At 45.7% G+C, this 19,998-nt stretch overlaps 1 protein-coding gene across 2 annotated transcripts in view; it reads left to right on the top strand.

Moving 5' to 3' along the window:
* The window catches only part of LOC116946140 (myosin-16-like), an 88,084-nt gene extending 68,332 nt beyond the window's left edge, over positions 1-19,752 (top strand). The window contains exons 39-45 of one of the 2 annotated variants that reach the window (XM_032961034.2): positions 2,928-3,120; positions 7,931-8,134; positions 9,115-9,240; positions 9,675-9,845; positions 13,970-14,170; positions 16,787-17,014; positions 18,336-19,752. In XM_032961034.2, coding sequence (XP_032816925.1) covers positions 2,928-3,120; positions 7,931-8,134; positions 9,115-9,240; positions 9,675-9,845; positions 13,970-14,170; positions 16,787-16,969 — 1,078 coding nt within the window. In that variant the 3' untranslated portion in view covers positions 16,970-17,014; positions 18,336-19,752. The remainder of the gene's footprint in view (positions 1-2,927; positions 3,121-7,930; positions 8,135-9,114; positions 9,241-9,674; positions 9,846-13,969; positions 14,171-16,786; positions 17,015-18,335) is intronic. The other variant, XM_032961033.2, reaches the window with a different exon arrangement.
* The last annotated feature ends 246 nt before the right edge of the window (positions 19,753-19,998 follow it).

Below are 19,998 nucleotides of genomic sequence, written 5' to 3' on the forward strand. Positions count from 1 at the left end.
TCGGGGGAAGGACAGCAAACTGAACGCAAAAAGCAGTTCTAAAGGAATTCGTTTTCAATCTGGATGATTTAAAAGTGCATAGTGCTCCACAGTGGATTCCTCACTTCTGAAGGAGGAGCGTTCCAGACGGCCGCAAGAGCACATCAAGAAAGCGCGCTATGCGGTGGCCGTCTTTGTTTTATGGTTACACCAAAATCCGCTCCTGCGAGGATGAGCGGAGTTTGTGTGATGGTTGACGAGATTGCGGTTCAAGGTACAACAGTCTAGGACACATATAATGGATAAACGAATTTCCCACAATCGCAGGAGCGGGAAAACTACACGGCTAAATTGTATTATCTTGAGCAGCATATTATTACATAACTGACAAAAAAAATTGGGACTTGGCAAGCCCTACTGATTTTCCGGGGACGGCTAACCTAAAAAAAGACACGACGAAACCTGGAAATGTCGGAACAGGTGGCAACCCCCAGTGGTGTATGTTTCGGCGTGCGAACATAGCCGTTGTTCTGGTGACGAGACACCCCGACCAAACCGAATGGCTCCGAGCGAGCCTTGAAGGCAAGCTGCAGTGACGGCTGTTTTGCATTCGGAGAGCGGAAGTAGCGGCGACGCGAGAGCCACGCGCGAGCGCTGAATGCGGTTGCTTCGACTGATTCGCCGTGCAATGTCACATAGTTTGTCGCGTGCCTCCCTCTGCTGGCTTGCCCGTGTAAGTGCTTCACTTACTCACACGTAGCAATCGCGCTACGCCAGAGAATAAAACGTGTGTCCTCGAGTTTCGTGGCTTGCCGGTTGGACGCCTCTCCGCCACAACAATAGCCCTGTTGTTGTTCGTGACTGCTGATTCATTGTCACCGAAACTAGCTGGGTAACTGGCTGCACGGGATTTCCTGTGGAACAAACGGCGAGTTGAAGCGGCGGAAGAAGTTTGGACGACATGATAGCAACACCGAGGGGGTTGTGAGTAACGAATAGAGTAGACTGACACGGTTAATTTAAAACTGATTCAACTTTCCAATTCGTGCTCCTATCAATGTAATCGTTTCACCGACATATTATTTTAAATCCTAGAGATTATTTAGAGAAAAAACCTCGGCGAATATATAATATATATTATACATATTATATCGGCATTTTATTATTACATACAAAAGCAGATTACTTGTAGTGAGTGCTCCCAGTGAGGATTGTGGAAAAATAATTACGATGACAGCTGCCTCTTATTCAGAATCAGAATATTTATTGACACTGGGAGGAATCCGATGAGCTACAAAGCTCCTTTTCACAGATGTCCAGTAGAGGCACAGGGTCAGAAAGGTAAGATTATTTTTTTAAGTTGCAGAGCAACAGATTATCTACTAGTTGAGTTAATGTTTGTTTGACACCTTATAGGTTAAAATGACTTTATTTGTATATACAGTACTGTATCTGCATTTTCCTTATTTACCAATTACTCAGATTCTTTGAGGTTTTCTACAAAATTCACGTGGTCCTGCCATTGTGCAAATCGAGAGACGCAAAGGGCTGTCAGCCGTTAACGTCTGGAAATTGAGCAGCGTTTAACTAATTAATGAAAGCTACTGACGTGGCAGAGTTTACATATAAAAGGTAGAATACGTATCAAGTATCCACGCCTTGGACATATTTGATTAAACGTTGAATTGATTTAAGTCATTAACGTACTGCAACAATACGATTTTATATATTGAAAAGTAAGAATGGCTTTTACCATTTCTGGCAATAAAACAGCAGGTGTTAAGATATTCAAACTCCAAATATAAACCTTTTCCAAGGAATCAAATCTGCATTAACCACACGTACTTTTGGTGAATGCGTAAACAAACATGCTCTGATAATATATGCATTGTCTTTGCAACTGATTGGCCTACAACAAAAAAAACATTCTTACGTTTCATACCTTAAAACTGTCAAAAAGGTCCCATCATATTTTATATTATTGACATCAAATGAACCATACTTAGCACAGGTGCAGTAAAAACAAATATTTGACAGGTGCAGACATTTAGAAGCTACATCTCTGTGGCATCAACGTCATAGCTGTGGGAAAGGTCCCTGCTGTATTCTCACAATTAACAAAGGCAAAGTATATTCTATGAGTCTTTCGGTAAAGCCACGTAGATAGAAAAAATAATAAAATAAGTGCAAAGTGCTTGCCTCCTGTTGCACATTGTTGTCCCATGAGTTGCGCCTCCTCTGAGGTACAAAAAAAAACCAGGACAAAATCATGGGAAGAAGAATATCTCAGAATATCGGATGAGGGAAGAGAGAACTACATGAGAATGCCTTGTCTTGAGTGGTGATTTTTTTGTACAGCTGACTTTTATTGCCCTGGGAAAAGTTACAGATGTCCTCCTCCTTCTTCTAGTGTATGGCAAGTCCGTGTAAATCACATGTCCAAGTTGTGAGCCGTGCCATAGCTGCGGGAGCTGCGCGGCTAATACAGGTTCCATTGTCTGGTTCGGGTAGCCACAGTCACCCTGTAGGTTGTCTCTAATTCTCCGCTTGTGGAGGAGGTGGTGTAAGCGTAGCGACCAGCCGCTGTTCTAAAGCGGTTGATGGAGCACCGTAGTTTTCTTGGCAGATCAAAGCCATGCGGAGCAGTGGGGGACATTCCCTGGGACCGGCCATGTCCTCACAAAACCCAAAACCAGGACAGGTAGCAACCCTACCTTTGCGAGAGTATCATCGCCCTCCAAAAGCGCTCAGAAAAGCCGTGTTCTCACGACGAACAAAAGCAAAGTCTAACCCCCCCAAAAAAAACTCTATCACGGATTATCTTAGTTGCAAAAGCCTACTACGTGTTATTAAAGCAAAAGTCTTTCACGGCCCCGGGCACCACCCCACCGCGCCGCACGTTGTGAACGCTCGCTGTGCGCCTCGGTGCGGGGGGGGGCCTCCGGCAGGAAGAACCACCAGCGCAGCATGGAGTCCATGCAGATGAGCTTGGAGGCCGAGGCCAAGGGGCGAGCCGAGGCCCTGAGGCACAAGAAGAAGATGGAGAACGACCTCAACGAGGCGGAGCTGCAGCTGGACCACGCGAGCCGGACCAACGCGGAGGCCGGCAAGGTCGTCAAGAAGCTGCAGCAGCAGGTCAAGGTGCGTTGGCCCGGAGCCCGATGGCCCCCTCCCTGCTGTTCGGGGTGACGCCGTCGCCTGCCCGCACTCCCCCCGGCTCGCCCGCCCCCATAAATGGGTGGTGGCGCCGCTATCAACGCTATCAATTGTTCGATCGGTAGTGCAAAACGCGATGTAGCAAGAATCCCAGCGTGCTCTGCGTGCCAAGGTGACATCGCTAATGTTGGCGCGTGTATCCCGCGCCCAGCCTTGTCGTGGTCACCCGGCTAAAAAGAGTGGAGGCCGTGGCGAAAGGGCCTTGTATTTCTGTACGTTCAACTTCTTTCTTAAGTAGCAAACCGTGCTAATCGGAGGTGCAGAGGAAGGACAGCAAGCTAAGCATAAAAAGCAGTTCTAAAGAAATACGTCTTCAATCTAGATGATAAAAAAGTGCATAGCTCCAGTAGCTTCCTATTATTGGAAGGAAGAGCGTTCCAGACGGCCGCAGGAGCGCATCTGAAAGCGCGCGATGCAGTGACCATCAACAAGGCAACTCTACCCCAGATGTAATTTTACTGTAACTGAGTACAGTATCGTACTGTCTAGCCATCGTTGCTTCCTGCTGCCTTTTGTGTCTGAGGAGGGACATTTGACCCGGATTTATGTCATTAACGTTTAAATAATAAATCATTCGTTTCTGGCCTCCATACTTTTTTATTGTGACTGTTGAATTTCATCTTCGGCAGGAGATAGTTCCTGAATTTAGTGTCATTGTTCTGTTGGATCCATCTCTGCTCGTTGACAGCTCAATGCCGTCCAATTCAGAAATGTACGCGATAGTGCATTTCATTTAAGAATATTAACGTCCTTGTTAAACATATAATTGTATTTCCCTCCCGGCTTCCCAATTTTTTCCAACTACGGAGCAGTTCCTTTTGTCTCCGCGCTCAATTATAGCGATTACCAAAGGATGCCATTGACAGAAGGGTCACGAAGAGAGCAGACATGACGTCAGTGAGTCGGTGGTTCTCAATGTGGGAAATGTTACTTTCTCACAGCTAGAGAAATGTGGATGTTTCTCCCGAAGTTGGAAGCTCAAGGACGACGCGCAGATAAACTAAATACGACTGCGTGAAAAATAATTGCTATCCCGTGCCTAATTGTACGTTGAAATGCATGCATAGCCTTGGCCAAAAAATAGACATTTCTTTGAATAATATTCTGGTGATAATAGTTAATACATTTTAGCATTAGATATTCTCTTTCATCGGTTTTAACTTTTTTAATCTGCATAATTTCAAACTATTACTGGTTTTGACACTTGTTTTTAAAGAGGAACGTGATTGGATTGGCCAAATCATCTTGGGATATTTCTGCACACAGATGTCTTGTTTCTCAAAGTAATTGGGCACCAGAGCAGCTAATAATAGAGGCGTCACGAGTAAAAGGCACAGATTAGCATGGAACACCATACTTGCTATTTCTGTTCATACTCTTTGGTTCTATTGGGTAAAGTCACGTAGGTGAAAATAAAATAACAAAAAAATCACGACGTTTCGGCCACAACACAAGCGGCCTTCATCAGGTGAAGGGACGAGACTGTCTGGAGGACAGCGCTGGAGTGAGAGAAGCCACGCTTAGATCGCGACCTTTAAGCTGTGTGAGAAGAAAAACACAAAGCGCCTTGACAAAGGAATTAGCATATAATTTAGCATTGAAATGGCTCATTGAAATAGCTAAGTTAAAGTATACACATCCGCAGAGGTACCCCTTGACAAAGGAATTAGCATAGAATTTAGCATTGAAATAGCTGAGTGATTAGCTTGTAACTGGTCACAGAAATAGCTATGTTAAAGTCAGAGCATATATATTCACCGAGGCACCTAGTACTCATCAAACAGGAGAATTTAGCGAAACACAACCACGCTCAGACAGCGGACCTTTAAACTGTGTGCGAGCAAACAAGGTGTTCTGACAAAGAAATTAGCATAAAAATTAGCATTTGATTGGCGGATTTTAGGAAAGAGGTGGTGTACGTGCCGGTGGACTCGCAGTTTGGCGCGGGGGGAAGGGGGGGAGGGGGAGTTTGCCTATTGATGGTGTGAAAAGGGAATTTATAAGAGCTGCGAAAGTTTGGGGTACCACTACTTCAAAAAATATACTGTACCATTGAAATTAGTTTAATGTTTAGTTTGATTTAGAACATCTTTCCAATGGTTGCTTAATTTGAAACCATCCTCTCGGTTGAAATTGTGTCTGTGTTTGTAGATCTGAATTGCTTCATGAACAAATCTCTGATAAAAGCCCGTGGGTTTGCAAAGAACCTTGGTATCGGAGAAAATTTTATCGTGATCCCCCACAGCGTTGTAACAGTGATCAGCCACGGCAGAAGAATTCGTTTTGCCGTGTTTCAAATCTGATTTGTGCTCGCGAATTCGGTCAGAGACATGTCGCTTTGTCTCACCGATATAGCAATCACCGCAGGTACAACTCAATTTGTAAACCCCGGGGTACTGTAAATCAGGAATGACATCCTTCAAGGATGGGATCAGATCACGAATTTTGTGTACTGTATTGAACCGGACCTGGATCTTGTGTTTGTTTAGAATTTTGGAAATCTTTTTAGTAACGCCTGCTATATATGGAAGTGTGATGGTTTTGACCGGAGTATCAAGTGGTTGTTTCTGTATGGAGGGAGAAACAGCTTGGTGGATGGTACGGTCAGAGTAACCATTCCTTTTGAGGGCCAGGTGTACATGTTTTAATTCACTGGTCAGGTGGTGTTGGTCCGAAATGCAATGAGCCCTATGGTATAAAGTTTTGATGAGAGAATTCTTTTGGGCTGGGTGGTGGTGGGAATCAGGTTTCAAGTAGGAATCTGTGTGGGTGGGTTTCCTGTAGACAGAATGCCCCAATGAGCCATCAGGTCTCCTCTCAAACAGAACATCTAAGAATGGTAGCTTGCCATCTTTCTCCACTTCCATGGTGAATTTGATGGCGGGATGTCTGGAATTGATGTGGTGTAGGAAAAGGTTCAGAGCTGGGAGGCCATGTGGCCAAATGACGAAAGTGTCATCCACATATCTCTTCCACAGGGAAGGTCTGAGGGTGGAAGTCTGGATGGCGTCTGATTCAAATTTCTCCATGAAAATATTGGCTATCACTGGTGATAAGGGGGATCCCATGGGGGTACCCTCATTTTGTTTGTAGAAGGAGCCATTCCAAGTAAAGTAGGTATTGTTGAGGCAGTGCCTAACTAGTGCAGGTGTGTCGAGGTCTAGTCCATGTTGGACCAAATTTTCAATTATTTCAATGGTATCAGGTACTGGGACCTTGGTGAACAAAGAGACCACATCGAAGCTGACAAGGATATCGTCAGGGGACAGTACAACGTCTTTGACCATAGAGATCAATTGGGCTGAGTTTAAGTTCTGTTCATTTTATTTGCAACCACGGCTAATCCGCAACAAAGAAAATCCACCCGCAGATAACCGAGAAACACAGCATTTTAGACAAGAATAACAGGTAAAGGTAGAGTGCTCGCAAACTCTCGCTTATGCCGCTGACGATGCAGCAGTGGAGTGTTGTGAAGCCCCCGGTGGGAGTGTTGTCACGCCAGAGAGTGCGAAGCCCTCCACAAGCTGTGCCTGCCTTGGGGGTTGTTTGATCATACGTCACCGTGCTGGTCAGTGCGGGCAAGGCAAAGTAGGGGGGGCGACGGTGGGCAGGACGGGTTCAGATATCACACGCCACTGATGGTGGTCGTGACCAGGAATCCAATTCAAGGCCTCCACTCGAGAAAGCCGCGGAGAGCTTCCTCTACAGGGTATGATGTAAGTATCATTCAAACTTATTTTGAAAACAATCTACCTTTGTCGGCGTTCGCGTGAAGCCGAATGTTGTTGGGCAGTGACCTTCTTCAGAGCGTTTTTGGCAGCACGTGAACCCGAAGGTCGGCAAATAGAATCGAACATCAAACTGGTGACCTCCAGGTCGCAAGTCCAGCGTGCTAACCATTCTTCTCCGGCTGTCTGTCGCGAACGACGATGACTGCGGAGAATGGGGAGCAACGCAGCACTTCCCCGCGAGCCAGTGGGATGAGAGGCCAGCTCTTATAGTGGACGCATCGGCCGCACGGTGGGCAAGAGCTGCTCGCCTGCAACATGGGATTTGTGTTGTGCCATTGCTGGTAGCATCCTTAGGGCGCCGCGGTGGCGAGATGTTAACTACCTCGCCTAGTCTACAGGAGGTCGTGGGTTCGATCCCGATCCCAATCCTGACACCTGTATATTTGGATTTTGCATGTTCTCTCTCCCCACGGTCGCGTGGAATTTTCTCCGGTTTTTCCCTCAAAATTTAGAATCAACGTGCGTTTAGAGTATTTGGCTGCTATACATTTCCACGTGATAAGCCACTTCGTTGAGCTATCATTTGTGGCCAGGTCGCTTTTGAAAAAAGAGCTACATAGCTCAGTGGGTCTTACCTGGTAAAATAAATTATAAAAAATATATGTATAAGAATAGGTTTTACCCTTTCCGGCAATGAAACAGTTGTGTTAAGATGCTTAAACACCAAACTGAAACCTTTTGCAAGGAATCATGTCTGCATTAACCACATATACTTGTGGTGAACATGCAAACAAAAAACATGCTCTGGTAGTATATGACGATGCATCGTTTTTGAAACTGATTGGTCCACACCAGAGACAGCTTCATTTAGAGCCTAGTCTCAAAAAACAGCGTTCGACCAGAGGACGCCAAAAGGCGAACAGCAGTTTACATCTGGATGTGGTCACGTGGCCCGGAGTGACCGCTGTTGCCGTGCCGCTGCGTCGCCGCCGCCGCCGCCGCAGGACGCGCAGCTGCAGATGGACGAGGACGGGCGCGAGCGGGATGAGCTGCGTGAGCAGCAGAGCGTGGCCGAGCGGCGTCTCGCGCTCGTGCTCGCCGAGCTGGAGGAGCTGCGCGGGAACCTCGAGGTGTCGGAGCGCGCGCGCAAGATCGTCGAGCAGGACCTGGCCGACCTGCGCGAGAGGCACTCGGAGGCCGACACGCAGGTGAGAGCGTTCGCCCGCGGTGCCGTGGTTAGCCCTCGCCGTCGCGGCGGCGGCGGCGGTAGCCGTGAAGGCCCCCGTCGCGGTTGCGGTGTTTGTTTCGTTCGCCCAAGTATCGGACCACGAACGAATACTCGTTGGCCAATGATTTCGTACGGCGAAAAGTAACAACGAGTATTTTTCGTGGGCCAATATACATTTCACTTTTGTTCCACGATTTTTCATTAATGATCGTGTTTCTGAAGGAAATGTCATGGCAGGTAGTTCAGCGACGTTGCAAGTTGAACTCCCAATCGGGGACTATTCAGCCTATCGGCTCTCTGGGGTTATAAAATTTAGTATCAATTAGTGAGTGGTCAACAGAGGCCATCTTTTGGACAGACAGGGTCCGCCATGGAAATATGAAATTTCCACTGTTGACTCAGTGCTACTGCCTCAGCACGAGTCAATGATTAACTTTGGTTTGAGAATGTTCCTCTCCAATGTCAAATAAACTGTAAACGAGAATGCAAACTCTAATAATGCGTGGATCAAAGAGAGAGAGAGAGAGGGGGGCGTACTAATGATCTAAAGTACGTAACAATGTTTTATCACCTATATCTGACGTCTGGTAGATTTACCTTGCACTCACTCCTCAGGCCAGGCCCTGCTAACTCAATCGAGAATGTTTCTGGAAACAGCAAAAATACTTTTTCTCCTTATAGCTTTTCCTTGAATATGGCCCCTCATTTTTTTATTTATAAATACCTTGATTTTATATTAGTTTAATTCATACTGTAAAGTATTGCGATGCCCTCTTTAGCGGGGGTGAGTTCTTACTCAAAAATTTAATTGAATGGAGTTAGGAAGACTGCCCTTCGACACCCATGAAGATGTTTTTGCGCTTATAATTAAACGTTAATCATTTTTTTGGCTTGGCGATGTGAGAAATATTCTACGGAATAATGTTTAGTAATACTTCTTGTCTTGTGTTTGTTTTTTAGAACCAGCACTTGAATGGTCAACGTAAGAAGCTGGAGAACGACTTGCAGCACCTCACGATGACCTATGAGGAGATGATTTCTGAGTACCGGTCCACAGATGAGAAGGCTAAAAAGGCCATCATCGATGTAAGTAGAGCTCCAGCATTATTTATGGTTAAAACAAATTTAAATCACTGATCAGAAATTTCCACATAGGTCTTCATCATCGAGTCAGTTTCACGTGGGTGGGTGGGTCGCAAAGCTTGACATGAAATACCAAAAATGCAGATTTTTTTTGATTTGAATATGAAGCATGTCATCGCAGCTTACTGACCCTAAATTAAACCCCAGCACGTGGACCTGGTGGGAGCCCTAATCTTATACGGCCACTCAACTACAACCGAGTGTGCGATGTTTTCGGAGAGAACGCAACGCCAGTTGAATTACGATTGGCAGCTGAATTGCGTTGCGGCCATATTGTGCGCTCCACATCACATCGGGCGTGCCCCTGAAATAAACAGTGACAAACGCGCCCTTGTTGACTCTCTTCGCTCTCGTGAACATCGCCGACATCGCGCCAGGCTGCCCGCATGGCGGAAGAGCTGAGGCAACAGCAGGACCACGGCACACACCTGGAGAAGATCAAGAAAAACCTGGAGCAGACGGTGAAGGACCTCTCCGCCAAGCTGGACGAGGCTGACCAGATCGCAATGAAAGGCGGCAAGAAGATCATCCAGAAACTGGAGATCAAGGTACCCGCGCTGTGTTTCTGGCTAGGATAGCAAAGTAAAAGGTAAAGGTGCGGCGCTGAAATGCCTGGCTCACGCCACTGATGGCGGAAGGGCCTCGTAATGTGTGTATGTACGTTGAACTTCTTTCGCACCATACATAGCCAACCGTGCTAATTTGAGGTGCTGGGGGAAGGATAACATACTAGCCTTCGCTACTTTTACTAGCCGGCCAGACATCTTCGAAGAGATGGAAGTACCCAAACTTTACCCCACCGCATGCGACTTTCCGATCGACCGTGGTGTATCCATTCATACGGCTGGGTTGTACAGAGGCGGTGGGACTTAAGGTGATCTAATAAACTTGCCCCACTGTTTCAGTTGCCGTGTGGGAGAGAGAACGAACTAAAATGTCGACCTCTCGACCGCAAGCCCCGTCACGCTCGCCACTGCACTGTGGCAGCATCCCCAGTAAAGCGGGTTCAGGAAACAAAATACATTCCCAACAAATATATTCAACCACACGTAACCAATTTTACCGCACACGTGGGAGTTGGCATTGTCAATGAGGGTAAATTCACTTGTCACAAAAAAAAAACAAAGACAAAGATCCCCCGTGTAGCCTTAGCTGACTGTCGGGGCAAGTGCTGTTGGCAAGCACCCATGAAAGCCGGCACGGCACACTGGAGGTTGGGTAACCAGCACCACGCCCGGACGCCTTTGTCTTCCTAGTAGCAATGTTTAGACATCGCACCAGGTACTCGTTTACGGCTGAGCCGACCTAGGGGAGGCCCAGGATAAATTCAGATAATCGTCCCTGGTGTTGGCCGTGAGCAGGAATCTAACTCGGGTCGCCGGGTTCGTAGCGCAGCGCAGCGCTAACCGCGACCCCACCGCTCTGACCACACACAGCCTGGCTGCTTGCAGTGTGACTGCTGTAATGGGGCACATGTTGCACTGCATTCACGTGTTTCTGAATTACACAATTTCTAAAATCAAAGATTGTGCATTCCTCCAGTGTGATTTTTATGTGTTCAGGCCACCAATGTCCTCGTGACAATGTAATGCAACGAATGCAAAAAAAACATCGGCATTCAAAATGTAATTGGCATCGCCGCTAGTTATATTGGTCAGCACACTGGACCTGCAATTCCGAGGTCGTCGGTTCGATTCCATCTCACGTCACGGTGCAAGTTTCTTGAATCTCCGCCGACCCACCCCCACCGCCTCTGTCCACCCAGCAGCATAGATGGGCAGTGTGGAAGAGTAGACCAAAGACCCCCTAGAGGGGCTCTCTAGCGCTTCCTCGAGTGGACGTCCTTTCGTCAGCAGCGGAGCGAGTGAGCATTTGCCGGGCTGCAACTTTACCTTTTACATGTTCTGTTCTTGGTCATAGTATATTGTAACAACGTTTTGCTGGCTGGCTGGATGGCTTTGGGGGTGAGAAAGTGCAAGGTGGCGACATCACCACGCATCCCAGAGCATTGAAGGGTTTCACGCGTCGCACTCAAGTTATGACCCGCCACCCACATACCACCCCGGTCATGGATCTCAGTGCTTATATTTCTAACAATAAATAAATAATTCGGCAATTTTTCTAGATTTAAAGCTTTCGTGACTGCTAGGATCCATACTCTTTGGTTCTATTGGGTAAAGCCACGTAGGTGAAAATAAAACAACAAAAATCACGACGTTTCGGCCACAACACAAGCGGCCTTCATCAGGTGAAGGGACGAGACTGTCTGGAGGACAGCGCTGTCCTCCAGACAGTCTCGTCCCTTCACCTGATGAAGGCCGCTTGTGTTGTGGCCGAAACGTCGTGATTTTTTGTTATTTTATTTTCACCTATGTGACTTTACCCAATTCGGCTATAGCCACCGTTAAAAACTTATAAATCTTGATGAAGGCTCCTAGATGCAAATTAGCGTGTACATAACCAGGTTCATATTCTTAGTTTTTTCGGTAAAGTCACATTGAAGAGAAACAACAAAATAATAAAATATTTATAAAACAATAAACGTGACTTTACATAAATTTATGCAAACCAACACACCTGAAGATGACCGTTTGAGTTATGGTCGAAACGTCGTGAGAATTTTTTTTATTTTTTATATATATTTTATTATTTTGTTGTTTCTCTTCAACGTGACTTTACCGAAAAAACTAAGAATATGAATTACTGCAGTCACGAAAGCTTTAAATCAAAATATAACCAGGTTCGTTTGTATCCGTCTGCACTGTTTTCCTTAACACGTTCAAGCCATTAACGTTTTTTCAAGCGAGAAAACTAAAAGCCTTGTCATTTTTTCGAGGCGTGAGGAATTGCCCGTGTTGGTAGCGCAAGGCATTTTCGTTGGGCAAAGATAATATCCACGAGCTGTTCGTGAAACGTGCAGTTAATTGTTGCAGCCGTGGTTTTCTATGGACGCACAATAACGAGAGTAAATTAGCGTTAGGGCTGTAATAAGTGGAATCTGAACAATGCTCCCGGGGAGTAGTGTGTGTGTGGGGGGGTGGGGGGTACAGGTAATGCACCGTGCAAAGAAAAAGTGGCCCTAAATGAATGGAGGATTGAAAGCCACTTCGGCACATTTGCTCGTAATGTGCGTGAATGCCCGGGGCCCAATTTTTTTTTTTTTAAGACGGATTGATGTATCGCGCTCCTTTTAGTATGTTTTATGGAGTAAAAAAAAAACAGAAAATGGACAAATAAACATGCCACGGTGAAGTCAGAAAACGTGTAAGCCGTCGACGAGCAAGTCACTGGCGCCTGTAATCTGCGGTAATGTTTTTTTTGGTTACTTAACGCAGTTTTAATTCAAATTCTGGAAAATGTTAAGATCGTTTTTTTTATTACAAAGATCGTGCAATATTTTGTGCAGGTATAGCGTGACGTTTAAACTTTCCCAGACGTAGTCCGGCTCATTTTGAGCGCATTCTTGTAAATTTAGCAGTTAATTTGCTGCACATGTTAAAAGCTGTTTCAGGACCCGCTGTTTCCTGTAAATCTGCCTTGGGTGTCAGCTGCGCGCAGATGGATGTGTCTCAGGCCCAAAGTCGGATGCCAGAAGGATCCAAACACATTCAGCTAAATTGCTGGCTGTGTGTTTAATAAGCCTGTTTTTCTCACAGAGTGATGATGAATGTCCGCTGGCAACGTGCATCGTCAAGCAAACGCCAGTGTCGTGATAGCATCGGTTCAATTATTCCATAACAAAATGTAAAAATATACTTAATCTAATATTTACGGACAAATAGCAACTGATATCTAGGGAACCTTTTGTGCCAGTATCAAAACAGAAACTGATACTTTGCATTTTACCAAATTGTTTTTTTCAGAATAGTGATGTTAATACCCTTCCCCAAGAAAGCTGCATTGAATATCAATATTATTCGTAAGAAGCGTCTTGCATTAAAGTTGTTTGGCTAACTCCATCGATGATTGTTTTAGCCGAGTGAGGAAATGTGAATACCCGGAGACAACCCAGATGAGGTGCTAACACGGACAACTCCACTCAGATAGATGTAATAATCACTTACTGCTCTGCCCAATACTGGACACCTTGTATCAGTGTTGAATCAAAGCTCTCTCAAATTTATATTCGACTTGCTTGAGTTTTAGAAGCGGTCATCAGAAATATTCAATATTTACTGTTAATATGTTTGGGTTGGGTTGGATTTCATTGCTCGGAAAATGTCCATTGTGTGTTTTCCCATTATGGTAGAAACAGTAAGCAGCATATCCTAACCGGGAGCTAACATTCCTGTTTAATTAAAATCAGAGTATGCTTCCTCCGAGGCAACACGACCTGTTGTTATGTATTTGCCTTGCATTTATTCATTCATCCATAGTGAAATTGGAAGGCACCTTTGTGTTTAAATTAATAGTTAAAATATATTCTAAGTTGGAAGAGGACGCGTTTTTTTGTCGCCATACAGCATAATAAAATAAACGTTACGGAACAAAACAGCTACTCTAGCTGAGCCCTGAGCGGCGTTGTCAGTTCATAATCGTAAATGTCCCCTTGTCCGAGGTTTCCCTCTGGGTAAATAAAGGATTAGCGGTGCCATTTCGGACTTAGGCCAAGGCCACATTTTCTCCGCCTGCCCGCGCGCTGTGTGTGGTCTCCTTCGCCGTCTGTGGGAAGGTGCGCGAGCTGGAGAGCGAGCTCGACGCCGAGCAGAAACGGCACGCCGAGACCATCAAGAGCCTGCGCAAGAACGAGCGGCGCATGAAGGAGCTCATCTTCCAAACGGACGAGGATCAGAAGAACCAGGCGCGCATGCAGGAGCTGGTGGAGAAGCTGCAGAGCAAGATCAAGACCTACAAGCGGCAGCTTGAGCTCGTGGTGTGGAGTCGCTCCCTAATGCTTTGCCACTTTATCACCGCATATACCATAACCCCCCGTTCTCCGGATTTATAAGCGGGTGCGTCTTGCAGTCCGGTGGTTGGCACAGTAGGGGGCACGTTCGGTGCATCCGCCAGTCATCTCAGTCAACCCATGGCACCTGGGTCTATCCCGTGACCTCCTGTCAGCGGCGAGCCTTCGACACTTCACGTGGCCTCAAAGTGCACCTGGCCTGGCACAGGCGCCGTGGTGACGTCACCGTCACTTAGTGGCAACTGGCGGGTATTGGTATGTGTGTGTGTGACCAGTTTGGTATGTGTGTGTTACCAGATTGGTGTGTGTGACCAGATTGGTATGACCGTTATTGGCAGTGGAGCGGTTATCGCCGCTGCGCTATGAAAATGGCCACGTGGGTTTGATTTCCTCTCAAGGCCAATACCGGTGACAATCATCTGAACCGGTCCTGGGCCTTCCCTAGGTTGACTCAGCCTCAAATGATTACCTGGTGCGTTGTGTAAAAACATGGCCACGGGGGAGACAAAGGCGGCCGCGCGTGGTACTGGTTCACCCACCCCGATGTGTGTCGTGCCGGCCTGCATAGGTGCTCGCTAACAGCACTTGTCCCAACAGTCTGTTAAGGCTAAACGGGGGATCTTCGTGTTTATTTTATACCGTTATTGACACCAGGCAAGGTTTGGGGGTGCGTCTTACTATCCAGAGCTTTTTATAATCCGGAGAAGATGGCGATACAACTGCGCAGGCATTCGCGGTCATGCCCCATCGCTCTCTGAAGTGTTTATGGGTCGTGCCGAGTGCCGTGGGACAACTCGAAAATTCACTTTCGGGGAACTCGGCACGACGCGCTGTGTCCTTTCAGAGAGCGCGTTGCAGCGCACCCTGGAGTCAGACTCAGGATATTTATACTGGAGGAATCCGATCAGCTATAAAGCTCTTTTTCACAGATGTCCGTTAGGGGCAACACAAACACACGATAGGAGTGCACAGTACAAGAAGGGTAAGAAAATCACCCAACACACATGCAAATTAAACTAAACCATCCCCATCCTACCAGGCAAAGCCCACCGAGGTATTAACTTGTTTTGCAGAAGCGACCTGGCCACCAATGATTGCTCAACAAAGTGGCTCGTCACGTGGAAAATTAATTGCGGCTAAATAACGGAAATAATCTCAATGCATGAGTCACTTGAAGCAACACGGGCCTCCTGTTGTACGTCTGTGAACACATTCGAGAAAGGAACCTCCGCGGCTAACATCGCGTGAATAATGCGGGAACGTTGCGAGATGCCGTTTCACAGGGAGGGTATTTTTAAACAGAGTGCCTGAACGTTTGCACGGTAATTGCCGAAGTCGTTAAAGTGCAATGTTGAATTATCTTATCAGGCTGAGAAATGTTACCAGACAGGAATGTAAGGAGCTAAATATTATTGGGCATGTGCTCGAAATCAGTGGACATTGGTATCCGACCCCTTGCTTGACAAAAACGGAATCTGACCCTGGCCTAAAATGAGTCCCTTGGAAGTGTTGATAAGAAACGTCAACATTGGCACTGGGAAGCAGCATGTGTTGTTACCCCTACACCGGCATCTTCAGTGGCTGGGCCATGCTTCATCGGGGCTTGCAAACAATGCTTTTCCTCAGCAGCGTTAAAGGCTGTATGGGAGATTATTTCATGTCTTTTTTTTTTCAAAAAAATTAACGTAGAAAATAAGTGAAGCCTTGCAATAACAACAACAAAAAGCTGAGATACAGGAATTTCACTCCGTCATTACAAAAATCAAGCAAACATATCACGCATTTATGGCATTGGGCTCTCAACTGTATTTAATGAAACTAAATATGACGGTAAAAGGTGCAGCGTTAAAACATCGCCTTTCTCATGCCACTGCTGGTGAAAGGGCCTCGATTAGAGAAACCTTAATAGGGCCCCTCTGGGGGGGGGGGGCTCCTCTTTCATGTTGGCCAGACACATTGACACATTGTAAGAGGTGGCAGTACCCACACACAACCTCCCGACTCATTGTGGAATACTCATTTATACCACTGGGTGGACAGACGGGGAGGATTTAAGAAATGTGCACCACCGTTTTGTCTGCCACGCAGGGAGATCAAACCGGTAACACTGGATTGCATGCAAGTAAAAAAAATTGTAAACTATTTTTTTTATTTTACTAGATAAGGCCCACTGAGCTATATAGCTCTTTTCAGAAGCGACCTGGCTATCACAAATTATAACACGACGAAGTGGCTTATCAGCGTGTGGAAATTTATAGCAGCCAAATACTCTAAACGCGTGATGTTGTTTCTAAATGTGGAGGTAAAAACCGGAAGGCCTGTAGAAAAATCCACGTGACCACAAGGAGAGAGAACATGCAAACTTCAAATATACAGGTGTCAGGGTCGGAATCAAAACCCACGACCTCCTGTATACCAGGCGAGGTAGTTAACATCGCGCCACCATCCCAGTTTCCCAAACTATTGGACTCTCATTCGGCTATAAACAATGCACACGAACGAATGATTTGACCGTTTGATGCGTCCCGAGAGAACTGGGTACGTGGAGGGGGTGAGGTGAACGTAACCACCCGGTGTCCGCAGGAGGAAGAGGCCAACACGAACCTGTCCAAGTACCGCAAGACCATCCACGAGCTGGACGAGGCGGAGGAGCGAGCCGACATCGCCGAGTCGGCGCTCGTCAAGATCCGCACCAAGAACCGCGGCTCGGCCGCCAAGGGCTTCTCCAGCTCGGTAGACTACGCTGGGAAAGATGCCGATGACTAAATGTCCGCCCCTTGCTGTCTCTTCTCTTGTCGTGCTTCATTTCTGGTACCTTTTATTCTCCCTTTTTTCTTTTTCAAACGCCCTTTGTTTTTTGTCCTCACCTCTATGTGGGCCCCGGGTTTGTTTTTGAAATGTTCACACGGTGCTTTGCTTCGAAACTTGTGTTTTTGCGTCTGTGGTGCATTTACTTACGTGCACAACTTTAAACGAAGTAAATTAATGGCAATGAGTGTAATTTAGCAAACATTTAAACAATGGTTAAATGTACGGCACTGCCAGTACGTGTGTATAAAAACAAGAGTTAAAGCCGCTGTGAATGTCATCTTTTGAGAATTCAAATACGAAGGGAATGTCAACAGCTTAGGGCCCTCCAACACAATACATTTCCCTGTCCTCATTTTCCCAGTCCAGCTATTACATCTGGTTTGTATACTGCTGTATCTACATTAATTTCTCTTGGATGACCGTCCATTGTAATGGAATTGGATTTAGTAAAGTCCAAATATAACTGTGGTACACATAACCGCAAGGCCCTAGCCATGGAGTCAACATTGAGGGGGACCAAATCTTCCAGGGGATCTGGGGGTCCCCCCCCAGAAAAAAATCTAAATTTGAAAACTAATTTCCTGCCTAAATATTTTAAAAATTCACTTACACATAGGATGGACTTTTAATTTATTTTCTACAATAATGTCTAATAGTGTATTGTATTACATTGCTCTGTTTTTTTTGTTTTTTTACCTTTTCTTGTTTCATTGTATGTAATGGCAGAGATTAGGGATTAATAAAGTACAACCATAACCACAATCATATAAACAGAAATCTATTTTACAGCAATATATTGGGGGGGACATTTTGAGCATATTTGACTATTGGGGGATGTGTCCCCCCCAATATATATTATAATTGCAGCCTTGCATAAACGCCTATATCTCCCAACCTCCTTCCCACTTCTAAAGTGTTTCTTTCTTTATGAAGCTCATGCTGTATACATGTTCAAATAAATAACCTTCGAAACACGTTAGCTCACGTGACACTCAAACTTGAATCTGGCTACGCATCGACGATAGTTGACTTGCGTGTGGCTACAGTTGACTTGTTTATCAGCTGGGCATGGTTTACTTTACGATTTAGGTGAACCTCTTTGACTAAGCTCTGCTGGCATTAACTCAGCCATGTGTATGACCAGGATGTGTGCCCAGTGTAAAAACAAAGCGGACAATCAAGCGGTTCTCGGGTGACGTGGAGTTGTTGCTGCCACTTGCACCACAAAGTGAAACCAGGTCGTTCCTGCAGAAACGGTACAATTTCCTATAAAATAAAAAAACACCCGTCATTTATTTTTAATTTTCCATTCCTTTTGCAGGGTTACAACTCGCCCCACCTCTCCAATTCCAGGGCTCCCAGCTCCCTGGCGACAATGGATGATGACTACATGTGACCACAGTGCAACAGCAGCAGCAGTTGTGTTTTCTCTACCATGCGGACAAAGGAAAGCTGTGCTTATGTATGTATGTTGAACTTCTTTCGCGCTGTACGTAGCCAACCGTGCTAATCTGAGGTGCGTGGAAAGACAACAAACTCGACACCAAAAAGCAGAATAGAAAGAGCATCACAGTGCTTAATTTCTGCATGAACAGCCCTGAACAACGCTCCCGGAATTATTTTGGCACACGCCACATCCATCGCGCTTAGTTTGTGCTCCATAATTTGCTCGTAGCGTCATAGCAAAGATCGGCCACAATTATAAAGGATGGTCATAGATAGGCGGCGCCGTTCACTGCCATGCCTGCTCTGAGACCAGTCGAACAGCGTTCCGTTAAATATCTAGTGAGATGCTCTTTGGTTATTTCGGTAAAGTCACGTAGGTAGAAAATAAATAGATTACGGGGTTTCGATCGCTGTGTTTGTCTCACCTGATGACGGTTGCTTGTGTTGCAGAGAACTGCAGCAGTTCTGCTGTGTCACACCTGATGACGATTGCTCGTGTTGCGATCGAAACCTCATGATCTATTCATTTTCTACCTACGTGACTTTACTGAAAGAACCAAAGAGTATGGATTCCTGCAGTCACGAAAGCTTCAAATCATGATTGAGTGAGATGTGACGACAATGCTTTTTTATGTCCGAAGCAGTGTCTTTGTATCAGAAGTTCCCCCTTTTCTTCCCCTCCCCCGCCATCATCACTGCCTTGTAAGCACGTGCTGGTTATATCAGAACTGGTTAATGTTACCACATTAGGTGGGCTTATACTGTATCCAGAGTCCACTGCGTCACTTCAGATAGACCCCCTTAAAACAGCTGTAGAGCACGATTCATTTAAACTGAACTGTTCATTGTACTCACTCTGGAACAATTTACACACTGCAAGCTTTGTTATGTTTTTTTTTACGACCAAGAAACCGCCCCGTAATATGTTGCAATCTAAGGGGCTAAATGCACTACACAGTACTCTCGCAATAAAACAACAGCAGTGTGTTTATTCTAAAAAAAGTGCTAGTTGTGTAACCAAACACACAAACGTATGTTTTCTACTAAATAACATATTTATAAGTGGCGGGGTTTCTCCACCCAAAATGAAAACTGACCATTGCTGCAATATAACTGCTCCACTGCCACCTTGGGGTATAGCCACGTGTAATTGGCCAATTCGCAACAGTCACCTGATGTAACTGAGTCTGTTAAAGAGTCGTCTTGTAACCCAGAAGTGTGTAAATACAAAATAGCTTCTATGCAATGTTACCAATATTATTCAGAGGTGACAAAATAAACAAGAGAACATACTTGTTTGAGTGCACTAAGTGTGATTTTTTTTGCAAAGCACCATAATGTATGCTTATTGCACATACGTGTCCATATGAATAATAGATCAACAGGACATCTGCGTTGTTACACTGATAACTCAACAGTTAAGCTAGAACTTCGAAATGTCTGCACAGTATTAAGCTAAATGCAGTGGTCACATGAGTATTTATATTGGGCCAAATTTCCCACAAGTGAAAAAACACGATTGTCAATGTGAAAAACAG

Source organism: Petromyzon marinus, chromosome 26 (assembly GCF_048934315.1).
Source record: "Petromyzon marinus isolate PM22_M1 ecotype Great Lakes invasive population chromosome 26, UKy_Petmar_22M1.pri1.0, whole genome shotgun sequence".
Taxonomy (NCBI): domain Eukaryota; kingdom Metazoa; phylum Chordata; class Hyperoartia; order Petromyzontiformes; family Petromyzontidae; genus Petromyzon; species Petromyzon marinus.